The sequence below is a fragment of the Cynocephalus volans genome, chromosome 8 (genome assembly GCF_027409185.1).
Source record: "Cynocephalus volans isolate mCynVol1 chromosome 8, mCynVol1.pri, whole genome shotgun sequence".
NCBI classification, from domain to species: Eukaryota; Metazoa; Chordata; class Mammalia; order Dermoptera; family Cynocephalidae; genus Cynocephalus; species Cynocephalus volans.
The window spans coordinates 796,416-819,865 of record NC_084467.1 but is presented as its reverse complement, the minus strand read 5'-3'; the positions used below and the strand labels follow the sequence as shown (position 1 = coordinate 819,865).

The 23,450-nt window shown below is 39.7% G+C and overlaps 1 protein-coding gene across 3 annotated transcripts in view; it reads left to right on the top strand.

The window, feature by feature from the left end:
• Positions 1 to 23,450, top strand: part of GNB1 (G protein subunit beta 1) — a 77,388-nt gene that overhangs the window by 34,127 nt on the left and 19,811 nt on the right. For 2 of the 3 annotated variants that reach the window (XM_063105074.1, XM_063105072.1), the window contains exons 2-4: positions 12,732 to 12,834; positions 17,296 to 17,334; positions 19,133 to 19,239. In XM_063105074.1, the coding sequence (XP_062961144.1) occupies positions 12,778 to 12,834; positions 17,296 to 17,334; positions 19,133 to 19,239 (203 nt within the window). In that variant the 5' untranslated portion in view covers positions 12,732 to 12,777. Of the gene's footprint in view, positions 1 to 1,755; positions 1,805 to 12,731; positions 12,835 to 17,295; positions 17,335 to 19,132; positions 19,240 to 23,450 lie in introns of all 3 variants that reach the window. The other variant, XM_063105073.1, reaches the window with a different exon arrangement.

Below are 23,450 nucleotides of genomic sequence, written 5' to 3'. Positions count from 1 at the left end.
CGCTGATACCTTAGGTGTGCACTCATAGGACCTTCTCGTGGGGCTACGGTTTGTGAAAGCGGTGTTGGTTTGCATTCACTGATTAACTTCTGCGTTCCCCGGCTTCTGCTTCCACGCCCACCCTTTTTTTTTGAGGTGAAATTCACATAACATAAAATTAAGCCATTTTAAAGTGGACATTTCAGTGGCATTTAATGCATTCACAGTGTTGTGCACCCACCATCTCTGCCTAATTCCACACTTTTATCACCCAGAAGAAAACCCCGTATCCATTAAGCAGTTAGTTGCTTATTCCATGCACGCACACGCACATGGCTTCTGGCAACCACTGCCTTTTGTATGAATTTGCCTGTTCTGGATATTTCACGTAAATTGTATTATACAGTATGTATGTGCCGTCCTGTGTCTGGCTTCTTTCGCTGAGCATAGTGTTTCTGAGGTTCCTCTGTGTTGTGGCATGTATGAGTACTTAATTCCTCTCTATGGCTGAATAATATTCAGTTGTGTGGATATACCACTTTTTGTTTATCCATTCATCCATCTATGGACATTTGGACTGTTTCCATCTTCTAGTTAGCAAATACTACTACTATGAACATAATGTGTTGAGTCCCTGTTTTCAGTTCTTTTGGATATATACCCAGGAGTAGGATTGCTAGATTGTGTGGTAATTCTGTATTTAATTTTTTGAGGACCTGTCAAACTGTTTTCCTTCCACATCCACTTTCATTGCCAGAAAAGCATGTGCTTACATATACATAAGCGACATAATTGCAAAATTAAATTACTTTGTTAGGTATAAGCCTCAGAATTAATTCATGGTTCAACTGGGGGACGTTTCAGCTTATTAATACCACTCCTGACCCCACACTAGATGTGTGCCCATAAGTTTGTAGACTCACAAGGTATTGACTTAATAAACAGGCAGGTGGTAACCTATAAAACATCCAAAAGTGTCTTTTCACACAAAGTTTAATTTGAAGAACCATCTTTAAATGTTTTGAAACTTAATTTCTGGGAAAATACAAGCAGATATTTCAGAATATATCTAGAATTAAACATATATTCTTTTTTTGGCGGCTGGCCGGTACAGGCGACTGAGCCCTTGACCTTGGTGTTACAAGCGTGCACTCTAACCAGCTGAGCTAACCAGCCATCCCATAGAATTAAACATCTTTTCAGTCTGGCTGAAGTGTGTCCAGAGGAGTCAGGAGCCTCCCTCGTGGTGTCTGTGGCCATTCCAGACTGCGTCCTGGACACCAGGGCCAAGACATTGATTGGATGGGACAGTGGTAGCAGGAATGGGATGGAGGGATAGGTTGGAGGTGTCCATGTGGAGTTGCCAGGACTTAGGAAATCGTTAACATTCAGATGAAGTCCTCTACACTGACATGCCAAACAGGGACAGTCTAGCTTACACTAATCTTAGAAGCTCATTGAAGTGCAGTGATTTTTTTATTGCTGTGGCAGCTTTTCTAGTAACAGGATTCTAACCCTAGTCATGTTTTTCAGTCTAATTCAAGGTATTTTCCTGGTGCATTCTAAGGATTCTTTTAAAAGAAATTAGGATTTTTTTGCTTTTCATAATGAGAAACTTAGTACAATAATACTAAGTCAAGCAATTTTGGGGAGAAATAGTAATAGGGAAAGGGTAGGTTTATACACTCTTAACTTAAAATGTAACTATTAGTAAATTGGAGTATTTTTTCCACAACCTGAGTGCAATGCAAATATAGCCTTTTCTGTTTGTTACAGACCAATTTACATGTATTGGAGACCAGACCAGAAGCACTTCTGAATTAAGGTAATTTTAATGTAATTGATTCTCATCAGTTTTTTAAATTAATTTTGATATAATTGATTCTCATTAGTTTTTAAAATGCAATATTCAAATTTCATCAGGGTTTCTTTTTTTAATAACCTGGTTTTTGTTACAGTTTTGCCTATTTCTCTTTTTTAAGTCCAAAGTTGGTTTTCAGAACACATCAGTCCTCAGAAGGATTTTTTTTTTTTAAAAGCTTCCATTTAGTGTTCAGCAAGAAGGTTTCAGGTCCCCGAAGGTTATGATTTACATTCTGGACAAGAGAAGTATTTCTCCAACTTTTTTCATTTAGAAGACAGGAGAGCCCTTTTTTTCACATCATATCATAGTGGGAATTCCAACATACGATAAATACAAAAGTAAGGGGCACATGATTCAGGAAGGAAATCTGGGTGTGTGTGAGGTGGGAGTGGTGAAGCACAAGTGTCCCTGTGCCAGCCGTCAGTGAGGCTGGATGGGCTGCCGTTTCTTTGTGTTATTGCAGCTCACTAAAGTTTGAAGTATTTCAGATTAAAAGCAAAACTAAATTGAATGAATGATGAGGTGCTAGAATAATTGGGTATCGTTATGCAAAAGTGAATTTGACACCATACATAAAAATTAACTCAAAATGCATCATAGACCTAAAATATAAAACCTAAAATTAGAAAACCTTTGAAAGAAATGAAGAAAATTGTTGAGACTTTAGGTTAAGCCAAGATTTTTTTGATATGACATCAAAGACACAATCATGAAAGAAAACAGTAAGTTCATCAAAATTGAAAACTTCTGTTCCTTGAAAGATACTGTTAGAGAATGAAAGACAAGCCATAGACTGGCAGAAAATATTAGCAAATCACATATCTTTTAGATGATTTGTATACAGAATATGTAAAGAGCTCTCAAAGCACAATGTTAAGAAAACCACCTAGTTAAGAAAGGCAAGTGGCTTGAACAGACACTTCCCCAGAGTTTATACAGACAGCAGATCAGCACTGTGAAAAGACTGTCAGAACCATAAATCCTGAGCCACCAGGGAAATGCAGATTAAAGTCATGGTGAGATACTGTTGTACGTTTATTAGAATGACTAAAATACCAAGGGTTGGCGAGGTGTGAGAAACTGGGGCCCTCCTGCAGTGCTGACAGGAGTGTGGGGGATGTGAAATGGCACAACCATTTTGAAAACAACTTGGTAGTTTCTTCAGATGTTAAACCCACACTGTACATAATCAAGCCATTCTAATCCAAGAGAAATGAAAGCAGATGTCCATGCATCAGACCTGTGCATGCACAATATGGATGAATGTCAAAATAACTCTGTGAGAGAAGGAAGCCAGTCCATTACAAAGTACATACTCTGTGAATCCCATGTATATAAATTTCTAGAAAATACAGACTAATGTGTAGTGATAGAAAGTAGTTAGTGCTTGCCTGGGGGTGGGGGGTAGGCCAGAGGGAAGGATAACAGAGGAGCACAAGGAGATTTTTGGGGCTAATGGAAATGTCAGTTATCTTAATTGTGATTCTTTTATGGTGTACACATATGGCAAAATGTATCAAATTGTACACATTTATCGTTTGTCACATCTCAATAAAGTTTTAAAAGCTAAGTGAACAATTAGAAAGCAGCGTAAACTGTTCTCACATCTACCTGATGAATCCCTATGTTACACTGGTTGCCACTGTTACCCATATTGTTGATTTCTGCAAAAGGACCTCTTCCACTGACTCTGGGTGGCAAGTGGGGCAGATGAAGGAGAAGGTAGTTTTCTAACCATTGCTTAAATTTTTTTTTTTTTTTTTTTTGTCTTTTTCGTGACCGGCACTCAGCCAGTGAGTGCACCGGCCATTCCTATATAGGATCCGAATCCGCGGTGGGAGCGTCGCTGCGCTCCCAGCGCCGCACTCTCCCGAGTGCGCCACGGGCTCAGCCCATTGCTTAAATTTTTTCAGGTCAAAATGCTATAACTACTTTCATAACAGTTCGTATTTAGTGAACTTTTACAGTGTGTCAGTCATTGTTCTAAGGGTCTTATGTGGATTTCTCATCGGGTCCTCATAGCACGTGCAGTGGGGACTGTTACTGTCTGTACTTTCAGACAAAGAACAGAGGCAGAGAGAGGGTAGGAAATTTACTGGTGGTCCAGCCACAGAATATCACTCTGCCTCTAGCTAGCAGGGTTATTAAATACCATCAGTCCTGCTTGGGTGGGCTGGACGTGCAAATGCTGATAAAAATCCTTATTCTTTGGGAAACTAATAGTGTCTGTCATACTTTGCGGGAAGTAAATGTAAAAACAGAGATTATTTCTACATAGTGGAGTACGAATGGCATGGCAAAGGGCAGAGTCTTCCTGCATAGGCCCCCCTATCAAAGGTGTTTGGAGTTTTTCCTCCTCCACTGTGTGTGCTGTGTGATTTCCAGTTTCCCACCACCTTTCCCTGTTAGACCTTCCTCTGGATGGGTTCCATTCATTTCATAAAACTCCCATCAATTATGTATAAAGTTTGGCTCTGAAATAATTAAAGTGGGACTTTCCCTTTGGCCTCAACATGTTTGAAGGTGGTGTATTTATTGAATAGTTTTTGATCATCTGGTGTGTGTTAGATTCTGTGCTCAACTCTGCAAGCAAACAGAGGGCATAGGCCAACAAGTCTAGAAAGAGGGAGACAAAATGGAAGAATAGGTTTTTTATGTGTGATGCATAAGACACAAGCCATTTCCCATGATCCCAGAGTTGGAAGGGACTGAGGTGAAGGTAGCTCTTCCCTGCTCTCCTGTGCTAGCTTATCCCTGGATTTCTGGCCCATTCCCTCAGCTGACACTTTCCAGGTGCTTCCTGACCTCACGCCACAGTTACTGCTGTCACCTCCTTATTGGCAACATCTGATAGGTAAGAAAGTTGACTTTTAACTGTGATGTAAAGTTAGTGATACTAGGGAGCCAGGGAAGACCCCTTGTCATTCTCAGTTTGAGTTGGGAAACTAGGCACAGTTTTATGTAGGGAGAGCCTGCTTCCTGCTCTTTCAACAGGTGTTGAAATGGATCATCCTGCAAGTGAGTACTGCTGGGTGAATGAAAAAATGAGGAATAGCTTCAGTTTGAGGGAGGGTTCTGTGAGTTTTCGGATCAGGAAGGGCTTAGTGGTGCTGTCTGTCCACGAAGGTAGCTGGCTGGTGGTTCTTTGCCACGTGTGACTGTTGAGTACTCAGCATGTGGGTGGTCCAAACTGAAATGTAAAATACACACCGATTTCAGAAACTTAGTATGACTAATGTGGAATACCTCTTTTATAATTGTTTTATATTGATTACATGTTGAAATAACATTTTTGATAGAGTTAAGTAAAATATACTATTAAAATTAATGTTACCTGTTTCTTTTTACTTTTTTATGTGGCTAGTAGAAAATTAAAAATTACGTATTTGGCTCTTATTTATATTGGAAAGCACTGGTTTAGAGAGATTAACTGACTGGAAGAGAGGTGTAGGAGCGCAGATGAGGTTCTAGAAACGTTCAGCCTAATTAGCACACTCACTTGAACTGACAGTATTTTGCTGGGAATTTTAAGATGCTTTGGATAGGATCACCTGCTCCATCGGGAGGCGGAGCGTCCGCAGTGTGAGGAAAAAGGTCTGAGTGCTTTGTTGTCCAGGTCAGGACTGCCCTTGCACCTCTGTCAGGAGAGCTTGTCCCGAGGGAGGGACAGATGACCATGGAAGTGAAATGTCTTCTCATGGTCCTTTAACCCATTACAAGTCAAGTATGCATTCCTTCGTAGAGCCTTTTTCTTTTTGGCGGCTGGCTGGTATGGGGATCCAAACCCTTAACCTCCAGTGTTATGACACCACACTCTAACCAGCTGACTAACAGCCAGCCCCTGCTTTGGAGACCCTGGCATGGAGATAGCCTGAACTCAAATCTCAGCTTTGTCTCTTGTCACTGTGAACCTTGGGCAAGTTCCTTAACCAGGCTGTGACTCCATCTCATCTTGTTTACCATGTGGACAATTGATGGCACCTCCTCATAATGTGGTGGGGACACAAACGATGTACTTGGGCCACTGTCTGTCACATACCAAGTGCTCCCAAGTCAAAGCTAAGACCTGGGAGTTGATTGTGAATCACCTTTTACTTCTGAAGTGGCTAGGATTTCAAGTGGTGAAGTCATAGCTATTTCATGAGACAACCCCTTGGATGCACATCTGCTGTCATTCTCCCGGGTTCTGTGGTCCCTGAGGACAAGAGAGTATGCCTTTTTTTTTTTTTTTTTTTTTTTTCCCCAAACCACAGTGCCCTCTGTCCCATAGAAGGTCCTGAATAAACAGATGAGAATGAAGTGAATAAGGTTTCTATAGAGTAAAACCAAGAGCACTGCTGGTTTTGTTAAAAGAGAATTGTAGTTATTTGAACTTGAACCTGACACTAAGCTTAATCAGAAAGTGAACAGTCTGCACTGTTTCCATTGCAAAACTCTGCTCAGTAGAATTGATTTTGGGTTTTGAGGAATTGCAGTGCTTTTTGGTGGAAAGTAAGACATACTCAGGAGAAATGTATATTAATGAGTGTGAGTCATGCTTTTAGTTGCTCTGCCTTTGGGGAGGTACACACTGTAGGCTCTCTGAATTTACAATCACTTTTGAAAGGAAGAAACTTAGGACAAACTCTGCTCACTAAGAGTAAGGCATTGGCACCCTGGTTAGACTGTCTTTCACCGTTGTTGACAAAAACGTTCATGTATCCTGTACATAGGGATTTCTGCTCTCATGGCCTTCCAGTGGGAAGGAAGAATCAAAGGAATGTTGAAAGGCAGTGGAGGGACACTGAGCTGCATTGCAGAGGTAGGAAGAGAATCTTCCTGGCAGAGCTAAGATGCCTTACAGAGAGCTGCACCCTGGGGAGGGGAGGTGGGCTGGCAGGTGATGTGGGAAATTTGTTAAGAAAGAGAAGAGAATTAAAAGAACATTCCCAAGTATTAATTTTTGTCACTTTTTAAACATGGGTATATGACCCCCCAAGGTTGACCATTTAGATGTTCAAACAAATTTGGAAAGTACTGGGATTGAATCCTTCTCAAAAACAACCAGCTGAAGTGATGTGACCCATTGTCCCTGCAGGAAAAAGTGTCTGAATAGGACAAGGTCTGCTAGGATGGGGTGCCTGGAGTTTTCGTATCTTTTAAACCAAGAGACTTATAACAAAGTTTCAGATTTGTTTTTAAAATATATTGGCTTATTTGTCTAGCATGTTTAATACATTTTTGTAATACAGTCAAATGATACCAAAAAATAATCAACTTTTTAAAAATGTATTAAGGTAATGTTCAAACATATAAAAACGATATTGTGTAATCATCCAGCTTCAACATTTACAGATTTTGTGAATTTTGTTTGTTTAATCTCCCTCCCTCATTCCATTCTTCCTTCCTTCCTTCCTTCCTTGAACTGTTTTAAGACAAATCCCAAAGTCATATCATTCCATTCATAAGCAATACATTTTGCTAATGAGGACTTTAATCCCCTTGTGACATCTAACAAAAGAACAGCAGTTTCTTCCCTGACAACTGTTTTCCTGAAGTTTGAATCAAGATCCCCAGCATTTTTAGAAACGTGCTTCAATGGAAAATTGAAATAGATAACAAAGGTTAATGAATAGTATACGGAACTCCACCCAAACTAAAGCAATTACCAACTCATGACCAGTCCTGTTTTATATGCCCCTACCTGTTTCCCTCCTTTCTTGTTTTGAAGCAAATTTCAGATGTCACTTTGTTCTTAAATATTTCAGAGTGTACCTTTAAATAATAGAGACCAATTAAACAAATATAGTACTATTATCACACCTAAAAATACCGTCATTGATTCCTTCATGCTGATACCCAGTCTGTGTTCAGATCCTGTATGTCTTAGGTGGTGTTTATTTAGGTTTGGCTTTACAGTTTGAATTCATTTCAGGGAAGGTCTTCATTCTAATTGGTTGTCATGTCTCTTAACTGTCTTAATCCATAAATTCCACCCCCAAATCTCTCTCTTTTTTTCCTTCGAGTTTATTTAAAGACAAACCAGCCAAGCCAGGCCATCTGTCCTGGAGGGTCTCCCGGGTTTTGCTTGTTGCCGTTGCCATTTTGTGTCACTGAACATGCTCCTCTGCCCTCTCTGGTGCTTGAGGTTTGGTCAGATTCACTTTTCTGGTAAGACTGCTTCAGAGGCACTGTCAAGATCTGAGAGGTGTGATTTTGAAAATTGCTACTACTGCTAAAAATAGCACCTCAGACAAGGATGACTTATTTTTACTCGTCTGCCTTCTGCTCACATGTCAGTCCCTAGCAAGCATGTCCCCCCAACCTCATTCCCCCCCGGCATGCTTCACCCATTTGGTGCCTGTGTAAGTCCTCATCCTCTGAGACTTCCCACTTGATGTGCCTGTTTGTCATCTGTCTTCCTTGAGCTGGAATCCAGCCTGTGTCATCTTGCTTGTGCCGTCCTGAGGCACCCAACACGCGGGGCTCTGGATGGGTCATGTTGTATGGAACGTCCGCAGTGCCCATCACTCTACACCTACTTCAGCAGTCATATCCTTTGTCAGTTTTGGTATTTTCATCCTTTTCCTTATTGCTTGCTCATAGTATTGTCAGGAACAGTATGTAAAGGAAGGAGGGCCTGAGTACTTTTTTTTCCCCTTTGGATTTACACTGCGTTAATTTTGGAGATTAACCTGGATTTGAGAATGAAAGAAAAATAGAAGAGTTGATGAAATTGGTTGGTATTCCTCATGCAAACTTCTCTCTCTCAAAATGCTTCTTAGTCTTGGAGGTGATCTGTGATACTTGTGTACCCAATCAAGTTAGCAAATTCCTGCGCCAATGTAAGATGCTGGGGGCTTAGATGGACCCGTGTTGACTTGAGGACTGAGGTGCTACCACTGTTTCATGTAGTATAGCACAGGAGGCCTAAGGGTGTGCCAGCCTGCTGGTGACCAGGTGAGTCAGGATTGCCCCGCTACTTGGCTGTAAGACCATGTGTGTGCATTCTGGCGACCGTGGTGCCCATTATCCTTGACATTGCTCTGCGGAAAGGTGCACTTCATAGTTTAATCACGGGAGCACTTTGAAATTGTCTCATTTAATTTTCAATTTAGCCGTGTGATATAGATAACACCATTCCCATTTTGCAGTAAACAGATTAGAGTGAAAAGTGATTTGGTAAAAGTCATATTCTTTGAAGGTTGCAGAACCAGAACTTGAAATTATTTTTCTATACATGCAGCCCATTTTGTCATTAACAAACTTGCGGCCAGAATGTCATTATTGGTGACTGTATAATAGCTGCAGGGTTCTGAGGGCACCATTGAAGTGTTCTTCCAGCACTTCCAAAGGGTCTTATTAGAGGGACATGGTCCTTTGTCATGAGGTGGCGGAGGCACTACATGGAGCACATCACTCAGCAAATGCAAAATATTCTAATGAAAATCATACTACACCTGACTTAAGATGTTGCATATAATCTAAAGTATGGGCAGATAACTTTACTAACTTGCTTTTAAGTCATCTAAATTTCTATCAAAAGTATTTTCAAAACAGAAGTTCTAAATAAAAGCTAATGGTGAATGTGGGTCATGAAGAACAGACATGAGACCTCAGCAGGTCCCGTCTTAGTGGATTAGGTGGGTAAGTGTGCAGAGTCAGCACAGCCAGAGCTTAACCATGACATTGGCCCTGGAGGAGAGAAGAAACCCAGCAGGTAAACCTGACAGTGGAGTTTTCTAGAAGGTTTTGGGGGACTAAGGATAGTGAAGAGAAAAGCAAAAGCCATTAAATGTAAGTAAGACTTTTTAAATGTACCTTCTTTTTTTATTTTCAAAGTAATCTGAGCTGCATTACTAATATTTGGAAATTGAATAGAAACATCACCAATAATTCTGATAAAATACTATTCATCCCTTTACATTTTTTTAAAACTTAAGTGTATTTTTGTTCTAAAATAGCTCTGATTACTACATGTAAATTTATATTAATTTTCACTTAATTTATAACAAGCATTTTTTCTAATTATTAGTCTTCATTATTGTTCTTAGTGATTTGTTATAGTTCATCCACCTACTTCAAAAAGTTAACATTTATAGCTTTTTCTAAACTGAAAAGTACAGGAAAAGAAAATGTAAATGCTCTTTGATTCCAGGCCCAGATAACTTCTGTTAGCTTTTGGGGGGTGGTAAAGAAACTGTAGGGATGAGGAGAAGAATCAGAGCAGCCCCACTGTATCTGTGTCTTCCTCTGAAAACAGCCGCTGCAGACGTTTTCTCATGTGTCTAGAAAAAAAAATTACTGACACTGTCCTCGCCGTTTGTTCTTTTTATATACACAAAGGCATTGTACTTCACTGCTGTCAGGCCAGGGCACTGTCCCTTAGCCCGGGGCAACTGGGGCCGTGCTTCTGTGGTTGTATGTGCACACTACATAAAAATGGTCCTGACCAGTGAAAGTCCATCTACAGAAAACTTTTCTTAGATTTGATTTCAGAAAATACAACTTTAACAAGAGACTAGAGAATATAATTTTTAAAATTTTCCAATGTTTGACAGTAGATTTCTTTTTCACTAATCTGTGTGGATTAAAGAGGCTCTTACAAGAAACTTCCTTCTATAATATGTGAAAAGAACATCTAAAACAGATATTTAAATTTAGGATTTTAGGAGTTATCCCACCAAATATTGGAATTAGGACCTTTATGTAAAGTACCCTCCTCCCCAACAGCCACTAGGAACATAATTTTTGAGGCATCTCAGAAAGTACTTGTCTGTTTACCTAGATTCTAGAATTTTGCTGTTTTCAGTCCCGTACTTAAACATTAGCTTATCTTTTAGTGTTTGAATTAGGATGAGAAGTTTGGTTTGCACTTCATGACAGCCTTAACTTTTACTTTTCTTCACATTGATTTTGGAAGGATTGAATAAAGTACCTTCTTTTTACAGACTAAGAACAGTTCTCTAATGTGCATTAGAAGGTTGTTAATAGAGTAACAACCCCAGCTCTGCATAAAATATGAGTGAGTAGTTGTAGGGCAGGCAGGAAGAATGCAAGGCAGAACTCATCAACACAGCCTTCCATTTTAAACATTACTTTGTATTCTATTGGCACTATTATTTTACACACTAATATTAATAAATTGTAGTCCTTAGAGTTTATTTGTGAAAACTGGAGATAATTAACCAGTCTCGCCCCATAAGAGTACACTGTCCTTGAGACATAGCCTTGCCCACGTCTGCTTTCAGCCATGCTGCAACTGACCAAGGAGACAGAGGTGTTCTCCTTTAGTGAAGCTTTCCTTGTGATTCAAACATCCACTTCAAGTAATGCCTTTAGAAACAACTGTTTTGGGCCGACATCTTTCTTGCTGTGCACCTCGCCTTCCCAGAGAGCAGTGACAGCAGGCTCTACCTTTTACTGTCTCTTGGTTTGTACCCTCATGAGCTTTAGCTTCTCATGACAGGCTGTGCCTTGTAGGCCTTTCTTGGTGTTCTGTGGGCTTTCATTTAAGGCTGCTGCTAGTGAATTTGAGGTTACTCTTTGTCCTTCCCAGGAGTTTGGCAGTTGACTGATGCTGTTGCTTGAGATCTCCAGCACTTAACAAGCTCACCCCCTTCTGCCTGCCTGCCGACCTGCCTACCTGGCAGAGCAGCTAAGGCTGGTGGGTGCAGTGAGGGCAAGAACCATGCTGGGGTAATTTGCCACCACCTTACTCCACTTCACCCCAAGAACTTACATACTTTTTAAAGATGCTTTTTATGGGGAGAAATATTTTTATCAGTAAATGTACATCAGGTATCTATAATGTAGATCATGTAATGATTTTGAATTTTTTTTTTTGCAAAACAGGAGAGTTTAGTCTAGAAACTTCAACAATTAAGCTTTTGGGGTCATACAGATAATTTCTTCCAGATGTGTTTCAACCTCAAGAAAATAAACAATTACCGTTAGTTAAATATTACATGTATATTATAGTAACGTATGGCTTTTACACAAAATTTGTTATGGTAAAATTGTTCCCCTGTATAATTTGTAATTTGCATAGGAAATTGAGGTTTTTGCATAATCCCTGTTTGCATGTGGGAGCTACTTGTATTCTTAAGTAATTAAATATATTTGTAGTTGTATCTTCATTTTTGTGAAACTTTGGTCATATTTATGATTGATTTAGCCAAGATCTTGGTCAGAAATACAATTTTCATTTACGGCATTCTCTTGGAAAGATAATTCTCTTGTTTAACAGGATGATTTCATTTTGAATGTGATTTCAGGAATACTAATGTGGCTAGGGATGGACATGCAAGGCTGAGCCTAATTTAGCCTGTACCTATGAGGATCAGGGTGTTGTTTCTGAGCCTACTGGGATCCCATGGCCCACTTTGGTGGGAAGGCAGGTTGTCTCTGAACTGTGCTGGACACTACACCATGTCCTTTGAGGACTGCTGTGTGAAGATCCTGACATCTTTTGACCAGTCATGGATTCATGGTCACTGATGTGGTTTGAGATGCTAGGTTGCCATTGTCCTGTTTCCTAAAGTAACTGCCTCTGGATTTTCATGTGATAGCTATTCTAAAGGTCAGTCTTAGGTTTTTGGGTTTATAGGGACACTCAGATCCTGTCATGAAAACTGCTTAACAGATTTTTCTTTTTTCAACCCACCACTATATTTTTCAGTATTGTATTAGACATTGTCATGTAATTCAAAGCCAGTGAATAATCATAATTCTATTTTATTAACCTGGTCCTAGGTAGGCATTTTATAAGTTCCGATGAATGCTGAAGAGAAGCTCTCTGATTTATAATCAATTGTAGCTCTCAAATTTTCAATTTCCTTTTCTCACCTACTTCATTAAATACTCAACAGTTGTTTACTAATTTTTTGTGCTTCTGTTTCTGTTTCAGATCTCAGATTCTTTGAGGTGGCACTGAAGAGCACTAAGATCAGAAGATGAGTGAACTTGACCAGTTACGGCAGGAAGCCGAGCAACTTAAAAACCAAATTAGAGTGCGTAGCTACATATGTGCTTAGTTGCATTAATCGTTTAGATTTCAGGTCAGATGTTACCTTCTAGGAAACATGGGTTACAGAATGACTTGTTCAGTGTTTTAGATTCAAATTACATCTTAACTGGCCTAGTATCTACTGATTATAGATCCAGGTACTTGGCCTAGTACATTGTTTTCAGGATTTTGTTTTCTTATATATAATAATTTGTTATTTAGGTAGACATAAGATGTTTCCACAGAATTCATGTATTTTTTGCACTTTTCATCTTAACCTTAAGAATTAGCTTTGAGACACTCTTTTGACCACTGTATCAGAATGTGGTATCTGCCTCCCTTCCCTGAATATTTGACTATTAAGTTGAGGACAGGGCTGACCAGTCAACTCATTTGGTTGGAGTACAGTGTTCTAATAACAGGGTTAAGGGTTCGGATCCCCATACCAGACAGCTGCAAAAAAAATAAATAAATAAATTGAGGGCAGAAAACTTGTTTAGAAATAAGAGTATTAACAACAATAATTATTGGAATAGACTGCTAGATAGAGCAGATATATCTACTTAAGATAAAAAACACCCTGCATAAAGAGTAACTTTCATAGATTTCTAAAATACTAAATTTCAGTTTGTGACTGATATAATATTAAAATTGCAGAATTTAAGAACTTTTTTAAAAGGGAGGGTTAGTAGGTCCAAAAGGAATGAATTCTGCTCTCCTCCACTTTTGTAGAGCAATACTTTTAATGAATATTTTATAGAGGAACATTTAATACAAGCATATGTTTCTGTTCTCAAAACTGTTGAAGAGTGAGAGAAAAAGAGGTAAAGTTATCAGGAAAAACCCAATCTTCAATGTATTTATAGGTTTTGTCCAATTGATGAAATAGCTTTCACTCTGACTTTTTTGTTTTCATCTGTAAGGCTTTAGCTTTCCTTTAGAGCTTTACAAGGAGTTGATAGCATTTGGCACATGTCTAAACAACAGTTTATTTTTCTGAGTCTAGTATAAGGATGAACCCTAATTATTTCCTACTAGGAATTGGAGAAAGAAGCACCAACATCATTTTAGCCAACTTTTTCTTGAACTGAGAAAAGATGATGGGATTATCCGAGACTTGTAGCCAAAGAGAAAACAGAAAATATCCTCCACTGTAATACTTTCAAATCTTAACATTTAAAAGATCTGACATAGCTCAGTGAAAATAAGGAAGACCTAGATATTTCCCCTGATCAGACTTAGCATGTCCCCTTCTCCCAGAATTAATAAAATATATTCTAAAATATTCGGTTTGATATAAAATTATTCCTGGAAGTAGCTATTAAGTAAAACCAAAAGATGTTTCCTAAAATTTTACCTGACTTAAAAATTTAAGCCAGACATACAACTGAGTTAAAAAACAATAACAATTTAAGCTTTTACACAGTTTATTTTGAGGCACCATTGTTTTTTGGTAAATAAAAAAGTACAATAAGACTGTTACATAATTACTTAGTATTAGTCTGATTGGGTTTCTGTGTTCAAAACACTCTCAGCTGTTCACCATCTGCCTGTGAGATTATATTCTCCCCCCAAAAATCTGATGACTGAGAACATGGAGATCGGAATTTTGAGGGGCTAAGGAGCTATGTTAAACATTTATTTGAAATTACTATTTTTAAGTTTACCCTGAAAGTACTGCCTTAAACTGTTGTGTGATTTGGCCTATTGTAAGACATTTTGTTTCTCTGACAACTATAAATTGTTCTTAAGTTCTTCGTAAATAGTGGACTCAGATCTGTTGGTAGCAGATGAAGAGAGGTCATATGGCATTGGGGAAAGATATCTGAATTTTAAAAAGTAATGGCTGAAGGGGCCCTGCCTCTCCTCCCATGTTTTCAAGGGCCACAGATGTCACGTGACATTCTGCAAGTGCTCCTGTCACATTAACAATGTCAAAAGAAACAGATGGAATTAATCTTAATAAATGTTATGCAAGTCAATGATATTTCTAAAATATAATTTCAATATATAATTAATTTTTGAGCTATTTCATTCTCAGTTTTTTGTGCTTTAAGTCTTCAAAGTCAGTTTGCATCTCACACTTCACAGCATCCCTCAGTGTGCACTTGATGCATTTCACATGCTCAGCAGTCACCTGGGGCTTGGGCTCCCATGGTGGGCAGCACAGTTCAAGACCACACCCTAGGAGGGCTGCTGAGCTCCACCCAGTAGTGATGAGTGTTCTTTACAGACATTCGTGTAGGCTTTGTCTCTGCTATGCACGAGACGGGGCAGTGAAGACTGACACACACGTTATTTCTGATTGCCCAAGAAACACAGGCTTGTTAAAGAGTGCAGAGCATCGTGAGTCAAACAAGAACAATAGATTATTTTAAGAGCAGTTGTGTTCTTTCTTAGATTTGTTTTTCAGCCAAAAGACCCTTAAAGGAATTTTCTCCTTTTGATTATTGAGGAAACATGGGCTCTCAAAGGGGTGCTGGTTGAAACACTACATGCCCTTCAATATACGGAGTAGCTGATGGAGTACGAAAAACTCTACGGAGTGCACAGGTGCAGATATTTTATAAAGTGAGTGCCATATCATGCATGTGAGTGCAGCTCATGCATGTGACAGGCCAGCTGCACCAGACACTTGGGCCAAAATGTTCTCTGGCCACTGCACACCAAACAGAGCCCAGGCTTTAGCTGAGGGTGTATCCTCCTCTGTGTTGTTAGGCTCTGTTTGTTTGACATACATCCAAACAGGATAGGAAATTGAGCGATTAGTGGTTGGATATATTTATCTCTGTGTAAGTGGACACATCTGCATAGAACTGGAAATTCTTCTGAAAGATGTTAAAGGTTTCTGTCTTCATTAAGCAGTTACAGAGCTTGTTTCCATTAGAAGACTTCCTCCTGGAATCTTAAGTAAAAAGTGTCCTGAGAAATGCTTCATTCATTTAAATAAGCACCTGTTGGCTGAAATGAAGATTGAATTGAAGTTATTTGTGTTTAGTTTTTAAGACAGTTTTTTCTTCTGTTTAATGAGCATCACTGCAGTCTGTTATATATAGTACATTCAGAAACCCATTTTAGTCTTTGGACATTAACCAGGGTGAAGTTGCTTAAATCCCATGTTTTGTTTTCTCCATTTTAAAGTTTCTTGTTATTTTTTGAAATCAAAAGCTGTATAACATCACCAAGAATGGTGTTCAGAAATAAATATGAAACTCAAAACTTGACAGATAAAATTCATTGACAAAAAGACTCGGTGGTCTGCATCTTCCAAGTGCCCCTTACTCCAGATTTTATTGCTTGATTACGTAATTTTTTGTTTTAATTATAAGCCTAATGACTAATAATTGCTTAAAGATGAATTTGGAATATATTTATAATCATCTCAATATATTTCCATATTATCAGTTTATAAATATTCCCACCAGCCTCATAAATTAAGAATCACTTGTGCCCCCTACCCTTGACGTCAGGGACTTGCTCGCATGTGGGTGGATGCTGTCACGTGGCCAGTTGCCACTTTGAAAGCAGATGGTCAGATGACAGTGTAATGGAAACATTTTTCTCATTAGAAATTATCATGAATTCTTTGAAGCTATGCCTGCATTCAAATTTTGAACCTTTTAAATTGTTTCATTTTCCTTCACAATGTATGAAAGTACTTCAAAACATTAGTGGAAAAATAGAATTAAAGGACAGTATGAATCTTTTTGTGAACTTTTTGAAAACCCCTCATATATCTTTCTATTTATAAAAATATATGCTAAATTGAGATTTCAAGATTTATTTTCTAGTAACTTTAGTCATTTAGTAGTAATGAAAACATTTTAATTAGCATCAATATATTCCTTCACAGTTTTTATCTTCAGTAGGTTTTATGGATAAGAAAACAGATTGATAACAAGATAAGAACAGCCAGAAAGTCTCATCTGAATTTGATTCTGACTACAGATCCCTTGCTCTAGAATTTAGTATCAATGATTGCTTGGCTTGAAAACAACATCTTTAGTTAATATAATCTGAAAGTTAAGTTTTGGGGGCTGGATATTGGGTCTTTTTTAGACTTTCTTCCTTGGGCCCCACCCCTGCTGGCCTCACATGAGCTGTGATAAAGATGGATCAAGATGAGTGTGAGCTGGCCCAAGGACAGGTGAAGGCAGAGGCAGGTCCCAGGGTTCTTCAGTGCTGGCCCAGCTTCCTCTCGTGTGGGCTGCAGTTCTGGGGCCTTGGGTACTGTGCTGGTAGATGAGACGGCCTGCAGGTCTTTGGTGGGTTTGGGTGTTTATTTCTCTGGGTTCCATGTGGACTATGGGATGTTAAAGGAGAAGAATCAGAGTGCTTTGTCTCTTCACATCCTACTTTGCTTCTAACCATTTATGGAGGTCCTCTTTGAAACTGATGTGTGAGGACCTAGGATTACATGTATGTAAAACATTACTCATTTTCCTTTGTCTTTATTGTTTCCTAGGATGCTAGAAAAGCATGTGCAGATGCAACTCTCTCTCAGGTAAGAACCAATTTAATCATGCAGAGTAGTCTGCCTGGTGCAGAGGCTGCTGGGTGGTGCTTCCTACACCTGGAACCTCTCCTGTGCACTGGGATATAAAGCCACTTATGGGGCATTTTCATTCTGATGATAGGCATGAGAAGTAGTGGGGTTTTGTTAGATGAAAACAGTCTCTCTCAAGACTTAAGTAATTACTTCCTATTACAGAGGTAATAGTTGTAAAATATTGATACTGTTTTAAAATAAGTTTTTTGAAGCTCCTCTTCTTAACAAAGTCTGCCTCAGAGCTTCAATTTCTAATGTTCAATTTAGCAGTTCCTCAAAAAGTTAAACACAGAATTACCATATGACCCAGCAATTCCATTGCTAGATATATACCTAAAAGAATAGAAAACTGGCTTTCAAACAAATACATGTACACACATGATCATAGCAGCATTATTCACAATAGCCAAAAGGTAGAAACAACCAAAATTTCCAAAAATGAGTTGATAAATATGTTGTGGTGTATCTGTGCAATGGAATATTACTTAACCATAAAAAGGAATGCAGTACTGGCACACACTGCCACATGTATATACCTCACAAACATTATGATAAGTGAAAGAAGCCAGACACAAATTGCTATGTATTGTATGATTCTATTCATATGAAATATCCAGAGTATGAAAATCCACAGAGATACAAAGTATATTAGTGGTTTCCAGGGATTGGGGGGAGAGAGAGACTATGGGGCAGGAGTACTTAATGGGTATGAGGTTTCTGTTTTGTGGTAAGGAAAATGTTCTGGAACTAGATAGTGGTGGTTACACAACATTGTGAATGCACGAAATGCCATTGAATTGTGTACTTTAGGGCCGAGCCCGTGGCGCACTCGGGAGAGTGCAGCGGTGGGAGCGCAGCGACGCTCCCACCGCGGGTTCAGATCCTATATAGGAATGGCTGGTGCACTCACTGGCTGAATGCTGGTCACGAAAAAGACCAAAAAAAAAATTGTGTACTTTAAAATGGTAATTTTGTGTTATGTGAATTTTATCTTATTAAAAAAGTAATAAAGTCGAAAGGATTGGACAGAAATGTGAAAGAGAAATTATATTTACGCTTCTACTGAGGATTAAATTTTTTGTACTGTCTAAATGCTTTAGGGGATGCACTTTAATTGGGTTTAAACAGTAAATTGAAGAAAATTATAGTACGTGGAATTACCTGAATTTGAATTCTCAGATAATTTTGGACTGTCCATTTCTCAAAACCCACTATTGTGATGCACATACTCTGTTTGCCAACCTAAAATTACCAGTATTTATATGGTGGGTAGGCCCGCAGGCGTACATGTGCAAAAGCAGATGCTAACCATTGTCCAGGTCCATATGGCCTAACATAGGAGCCATTTATTAAATTGTGACATAAGCCATCCATGTGGTGGTGCGAAAGAAGAGCAGCCTGTGAGGACTGAGAGACCTAGGAGGAGCTGGGCCTGGGCGAACAGTGAGAGGAAGGAGAGAGAAAAGGACAAGCTTACCTGTCTGTGGACAAGCAGCATGCATATTGGAAGGGACGGGAGGGGGAGAGACAGGGTGTCCTGAGGGTCCAGCTAGAGCAGTAAGACTAAATAAGAATCACAAAAGGAATTAGGTACACAGTGCCATGATAAAAGCAGTTAACGAATGGTGCCAGGAACCTGGTCGACATAGTAGGTAAGCTGCACAGCCACTACAGGAATGGGAGAGAAGGGGAGATCTCAAGTGGAGATGCATTTTATCACAGATGTTAATCTGCAGTAACTTTTATTTTTCAGATCACAAACAACATCGACCCGGTGGGAAGAATTCAAATGCGCACTAGGAGAACGCTGAGGGGGCACTTGGCCAAGATTTATGCCATGCACTGGGGCACGGATTCCAGGTATGTCTGGGTGTTAGCAGGACATAGTGCTTGATACAGTCAAGGGGTGTTCTGTTTTCCTAGGGGAAAATAACTTGAACTCATTTGCTGTATTTTGTAAAGAAAGAAATTAGGAAGTTGAATCAGAAATCTGGGCAGGCCAAGTGTAGCCCTGACAAATGCGCCCCCTTTCCCGATGTCTGCTTGCCTGGGCTGACTGTACTGCCATCTCTTCACCACGGTGGCCGTGTTCATATCAGCTCTGATTTATTTTTCACACCTACACCTTTCTTTCAGTTTCTAGACCTTTGTTCTCCGGGCTCCACTGCCTACTATTTATGTGACCTTGGAAAAGTTATCTAACCTCTCTGTGCCACGGTTCCTCGACTTTCCAGCCTGTTCCTTACAGCCTCTTGGCCCACGCCCTCTCATGATTTCAGTGCTCTGGCTAAGGGAATCACAAAACCTCCCCTGTGGGTTGTTGGAGGATTAAGTGTCGGTCCCAAGTGCCATGCACGGGTTTGCTGTTGGTTTTCTTCTTGAAGTGCATGGCAGGCACATGGCAGTGCACATGTGAGCTGCTGTCACCTGGCCTGTCTGCCCACCTTCTTCCACTTAACCATGCCGCAGACATGATTTCCTTCCTGGGCTCCTGTGCCTTCTGCTGTAAATTAGATTCATTACTCGGACTTCTTTTCCCTCTGGGCATCTCACCTTCATCCCCACCTCTGGGTCCTTTCTTCCTCCCTCTTTCACACCCTTGCTCAGGCTATTTGTCTTTACCTGCAGCATCCTTGAAATGAAAGCTATCACTCTCTTCTCTTCTTTTAGAGGCTTCTAGAAAGTCTGTCTCTTCTGCTTTTTCCACCCAAATAATTAAATAAGATGCTGGTTGATTTGTGTGACTATCACATGCTCTTTCAAACACCTAACATACAATTCTTTTTTAACCCGCGGCGGGAGTGTCGCTGCGCTCCCAGCGCCGTACTCTCCCGAGTGTGCCACGGGCTCGGCCCAAACATACAATTCTTAACATGCCTTTCCTTGAGTAGTGTGTTTTTGTGTGTGTGTTCAATTGTCAGAGAGGAATTTTCTGCTTGGCTTTCTCTCTGTTCCTGAAATTGTCTGCAGGAGAATGTAAACAGCTAGAGAACAAAAGCTTCTATCTTTAGTTTGTTCTATACAGGATCCCATGCAATTCCATTTGCGACCTAACATCATTTTAATGATGGCAGTAGTCAGAAAGGATAAAAAAGGAAAGGGGAGAGGAACCAAGGATTGGGGAGGTGTTTACAGGGTTCAGAGTTTCACTGAGACAGGCAGAATAAGTTTCAGAACTCTGTTGCACAGCATGATGACTATAGTTAGTAGTAATGTATATTTCAAAATTGTTCAAAGAGTAGATTTTAAATGTTCCCACCACAAAAAATAAGAAATATGTGTGGTGATGTATGTTAATTAGCTTGACTTAATCATTCCACAGTGTAAACATATATCAAAACATCACATTGTACTCCATAAATATTATTTCTTGACTTAAAAATTTTTAGAGCTGGCCAGTTAGCTCAGTTGGTTAAAGCGCAGTGTCATAAAATTTTTTAAATTATCATTTTAGGGCCGGCCCGTGGCTCACTCGGGAGAGTGCGGTGCTGATAACACCAAGGCCCCGGGTTCGGATCCCATATACGGATGGCCGGTTCGCTCACTGGCTGAGCGTGGTGCTGACAGCACCAAGTCAAGGGTTAAGATCCCCTTACCGGTCATCTTTTTTAAAAAAAAAAAAAAAAAAAAAAAAAAAAATTATCATTTTAAAGAAATAAGTAAAAGTAGCAAATGCTTTGTAAAGTCAAAGTTATCTCTTTAAAAAATTAAAAAATTAAAATGTTTTTTTAAAAATGTCCTTACTAATGGGGCTGGCCCATGATGGCTCACTTGGGAGAGTGCAGTGCTGATAACACCAAGGCCATGGGTTCGGATCCTATATAGGGATGGCCGGTTGGCTCACTTGGGAGAGCGTAGTGCTGACGACACCAAGCCAAGGGTTAAGATCCCCTTACCGGTCATCTTTTTAAAAATAATTAATTAATAAATAAATAAATAAATAAATAAATAAAATGTCCTTACTAATCAATCTACCTTAGAATTTATTATCAAAAGCAGATGGTAAACAAAGCAGTGTGTCACCTCTAGGACTTTTCCTCTGTCTGTGAGAGCATCAGGACATTATACTACACAGTGCTGTTAGCCAGGCATTATCCAGGAACTTGGAGCACAGTACTGGGAGGCTGGTCTTGGCTCCCTCAGCAGAGTGCTCTCCTGCAACAGCCAGGCTCTAGAATGGGTAGCCCGGAAGGGAAGAGCATGAGCTGCAGGCAGGTGTGTTCAAGGAGCCAAGAGATGGGTGTGTGTGTGTGTGTTCCAAGCAGCAGAGGTGGGGATGGGGTCCCAAGAGTGAGGCAGGAGGGCCGTTAGGCACCAGATCACTGTGTGCAAGGCTGTATTTTCCATCTAGTCTCAAACACAAATTGTGACTTGAAAGCCCGGGTGTTGGAAGGAAGAAAAGCAAGGGCACAAATGAGCAGGACCACGTTCAGGATTGCCGCTGCCCCTGCAAGCAAGGGGGCACATCGGGGAAGAGAGGGTGGTGGGTGTGGTGTTGGTCTGTTCTCGTTCTTGGACAGGGTGCTAGGGGCATGGCGTTTGTTTTATAATTGCTGTTTAAACTGGGCAATTATATTTCATAATGCACAGTCATAAAAGAAAACCAAAAAATGATACCAAGGAGAATCTCTGCTCTCCAAAGCCGTCTCAGGATTATTTGTTTGAGATATCCATGTTTTCTAGATAGATAGATCAGTGATCGCCTCTTTAAAACCCAAAATAGTTTTGTTTTGTTTTGTTGGATATATTTTTTCCTGAAGTCATTTTCATATTTCCTGCCTTCATAAACAAAGGTGATTGCACAAGATTTTTTCATGACTCCAGGCTGTATTTATGAGTACCAGTTATTTCACAGTGTTTGTGTGATTCATGGACACCAAACTGTTGTAATGACTAGTAGTGTGTCTTTCAAAACTACACAAGAGGCCCACAATGAGTTGTTTGTATAAATGAATATATTAGTGTATAATATGTATACATTTGAAATATGTTTACCAATATATTCATTCATACTAAAAATTTTGATAACATTTACGATTCTCTTTCAGTCACATGAATTAATTTTAAATTTTTTCTTCCCTTTCTCAAGTCTGCCGAAGTCTTGTGGTTGGGAGTAACACACAACTAAACTAAGGTTGGCTTGGGAGCCCTCCCTCCACTGAGTGAAACAAAGGGCATTGGGTGTGTGAGCTCGACTGCTGCTCGCAGTGTCCTGGAGCCCTTTGGTTACTTCCTGGCTTGGCCTCTGTTCTGGGTGGGTGGCACCTCAGGTAACTGACGTGTGACTGGATGAAGGCTCTAGGAGGCAAAGTGAACCCAGTTCTCCTACAGTTACCTCACTTGGGATTAGAAGACGTATCTTTTCTCACCTTCTGGAGGATCAGCAGACAGCTTAACATTTCTCTAACCCCTCTGTGAGTCAGCAGTTATTAAGCGTCTGACCAGGAGACCTCTCTAAAGGTGACCTTCCTGACCTGGGGGGATGAGCTGCTTTAGATTGGCTCTGATACTCCGTTCGAAGTCTCAGAAGGGCTAGATGGAAGTAGGGCAGCAGAGAGAAACTTGCTCCATTGCATAGAAATAGTTTTTAAGTACCTAATGTGTTAATGACTGGACCTGGATGGGGGACTTTGCTTTAAGAATTACATCTGAAAAATAATAGGAGTGGAACCTGCACTTAGTTTAGTTCTGTGATAGATTTTGTAACAAGGTGTTAAAAAGGTTTTTATTACTTGCCGAACTCATTGATGCCTTTGTAAAGGAAGTTCGTGGTTAGTGCTTCAAAACATACAGTTCAATTAAAAGTGTCAAAGTTATCAGAATGGCTTGAGTGAGTTTTACCTCCAACTTTTGATCAGCTTCAAGAAGCCAGATACTCTCACAGCTGAAATGGTTAAAACCTATGTGTTTTGACAAAATCTTTAAAATTAAAAATTATTATGATGTTATTACCATACTGACAAATATGCACAGAATTGTGAGTAGAACCTTCTTTGCTCTTCCTTAAAAACAGTGCTTTGTGTAGGACAGAGTTCCTTAGGATATCTCATGAGTAGCTATGTCCCCAGAAT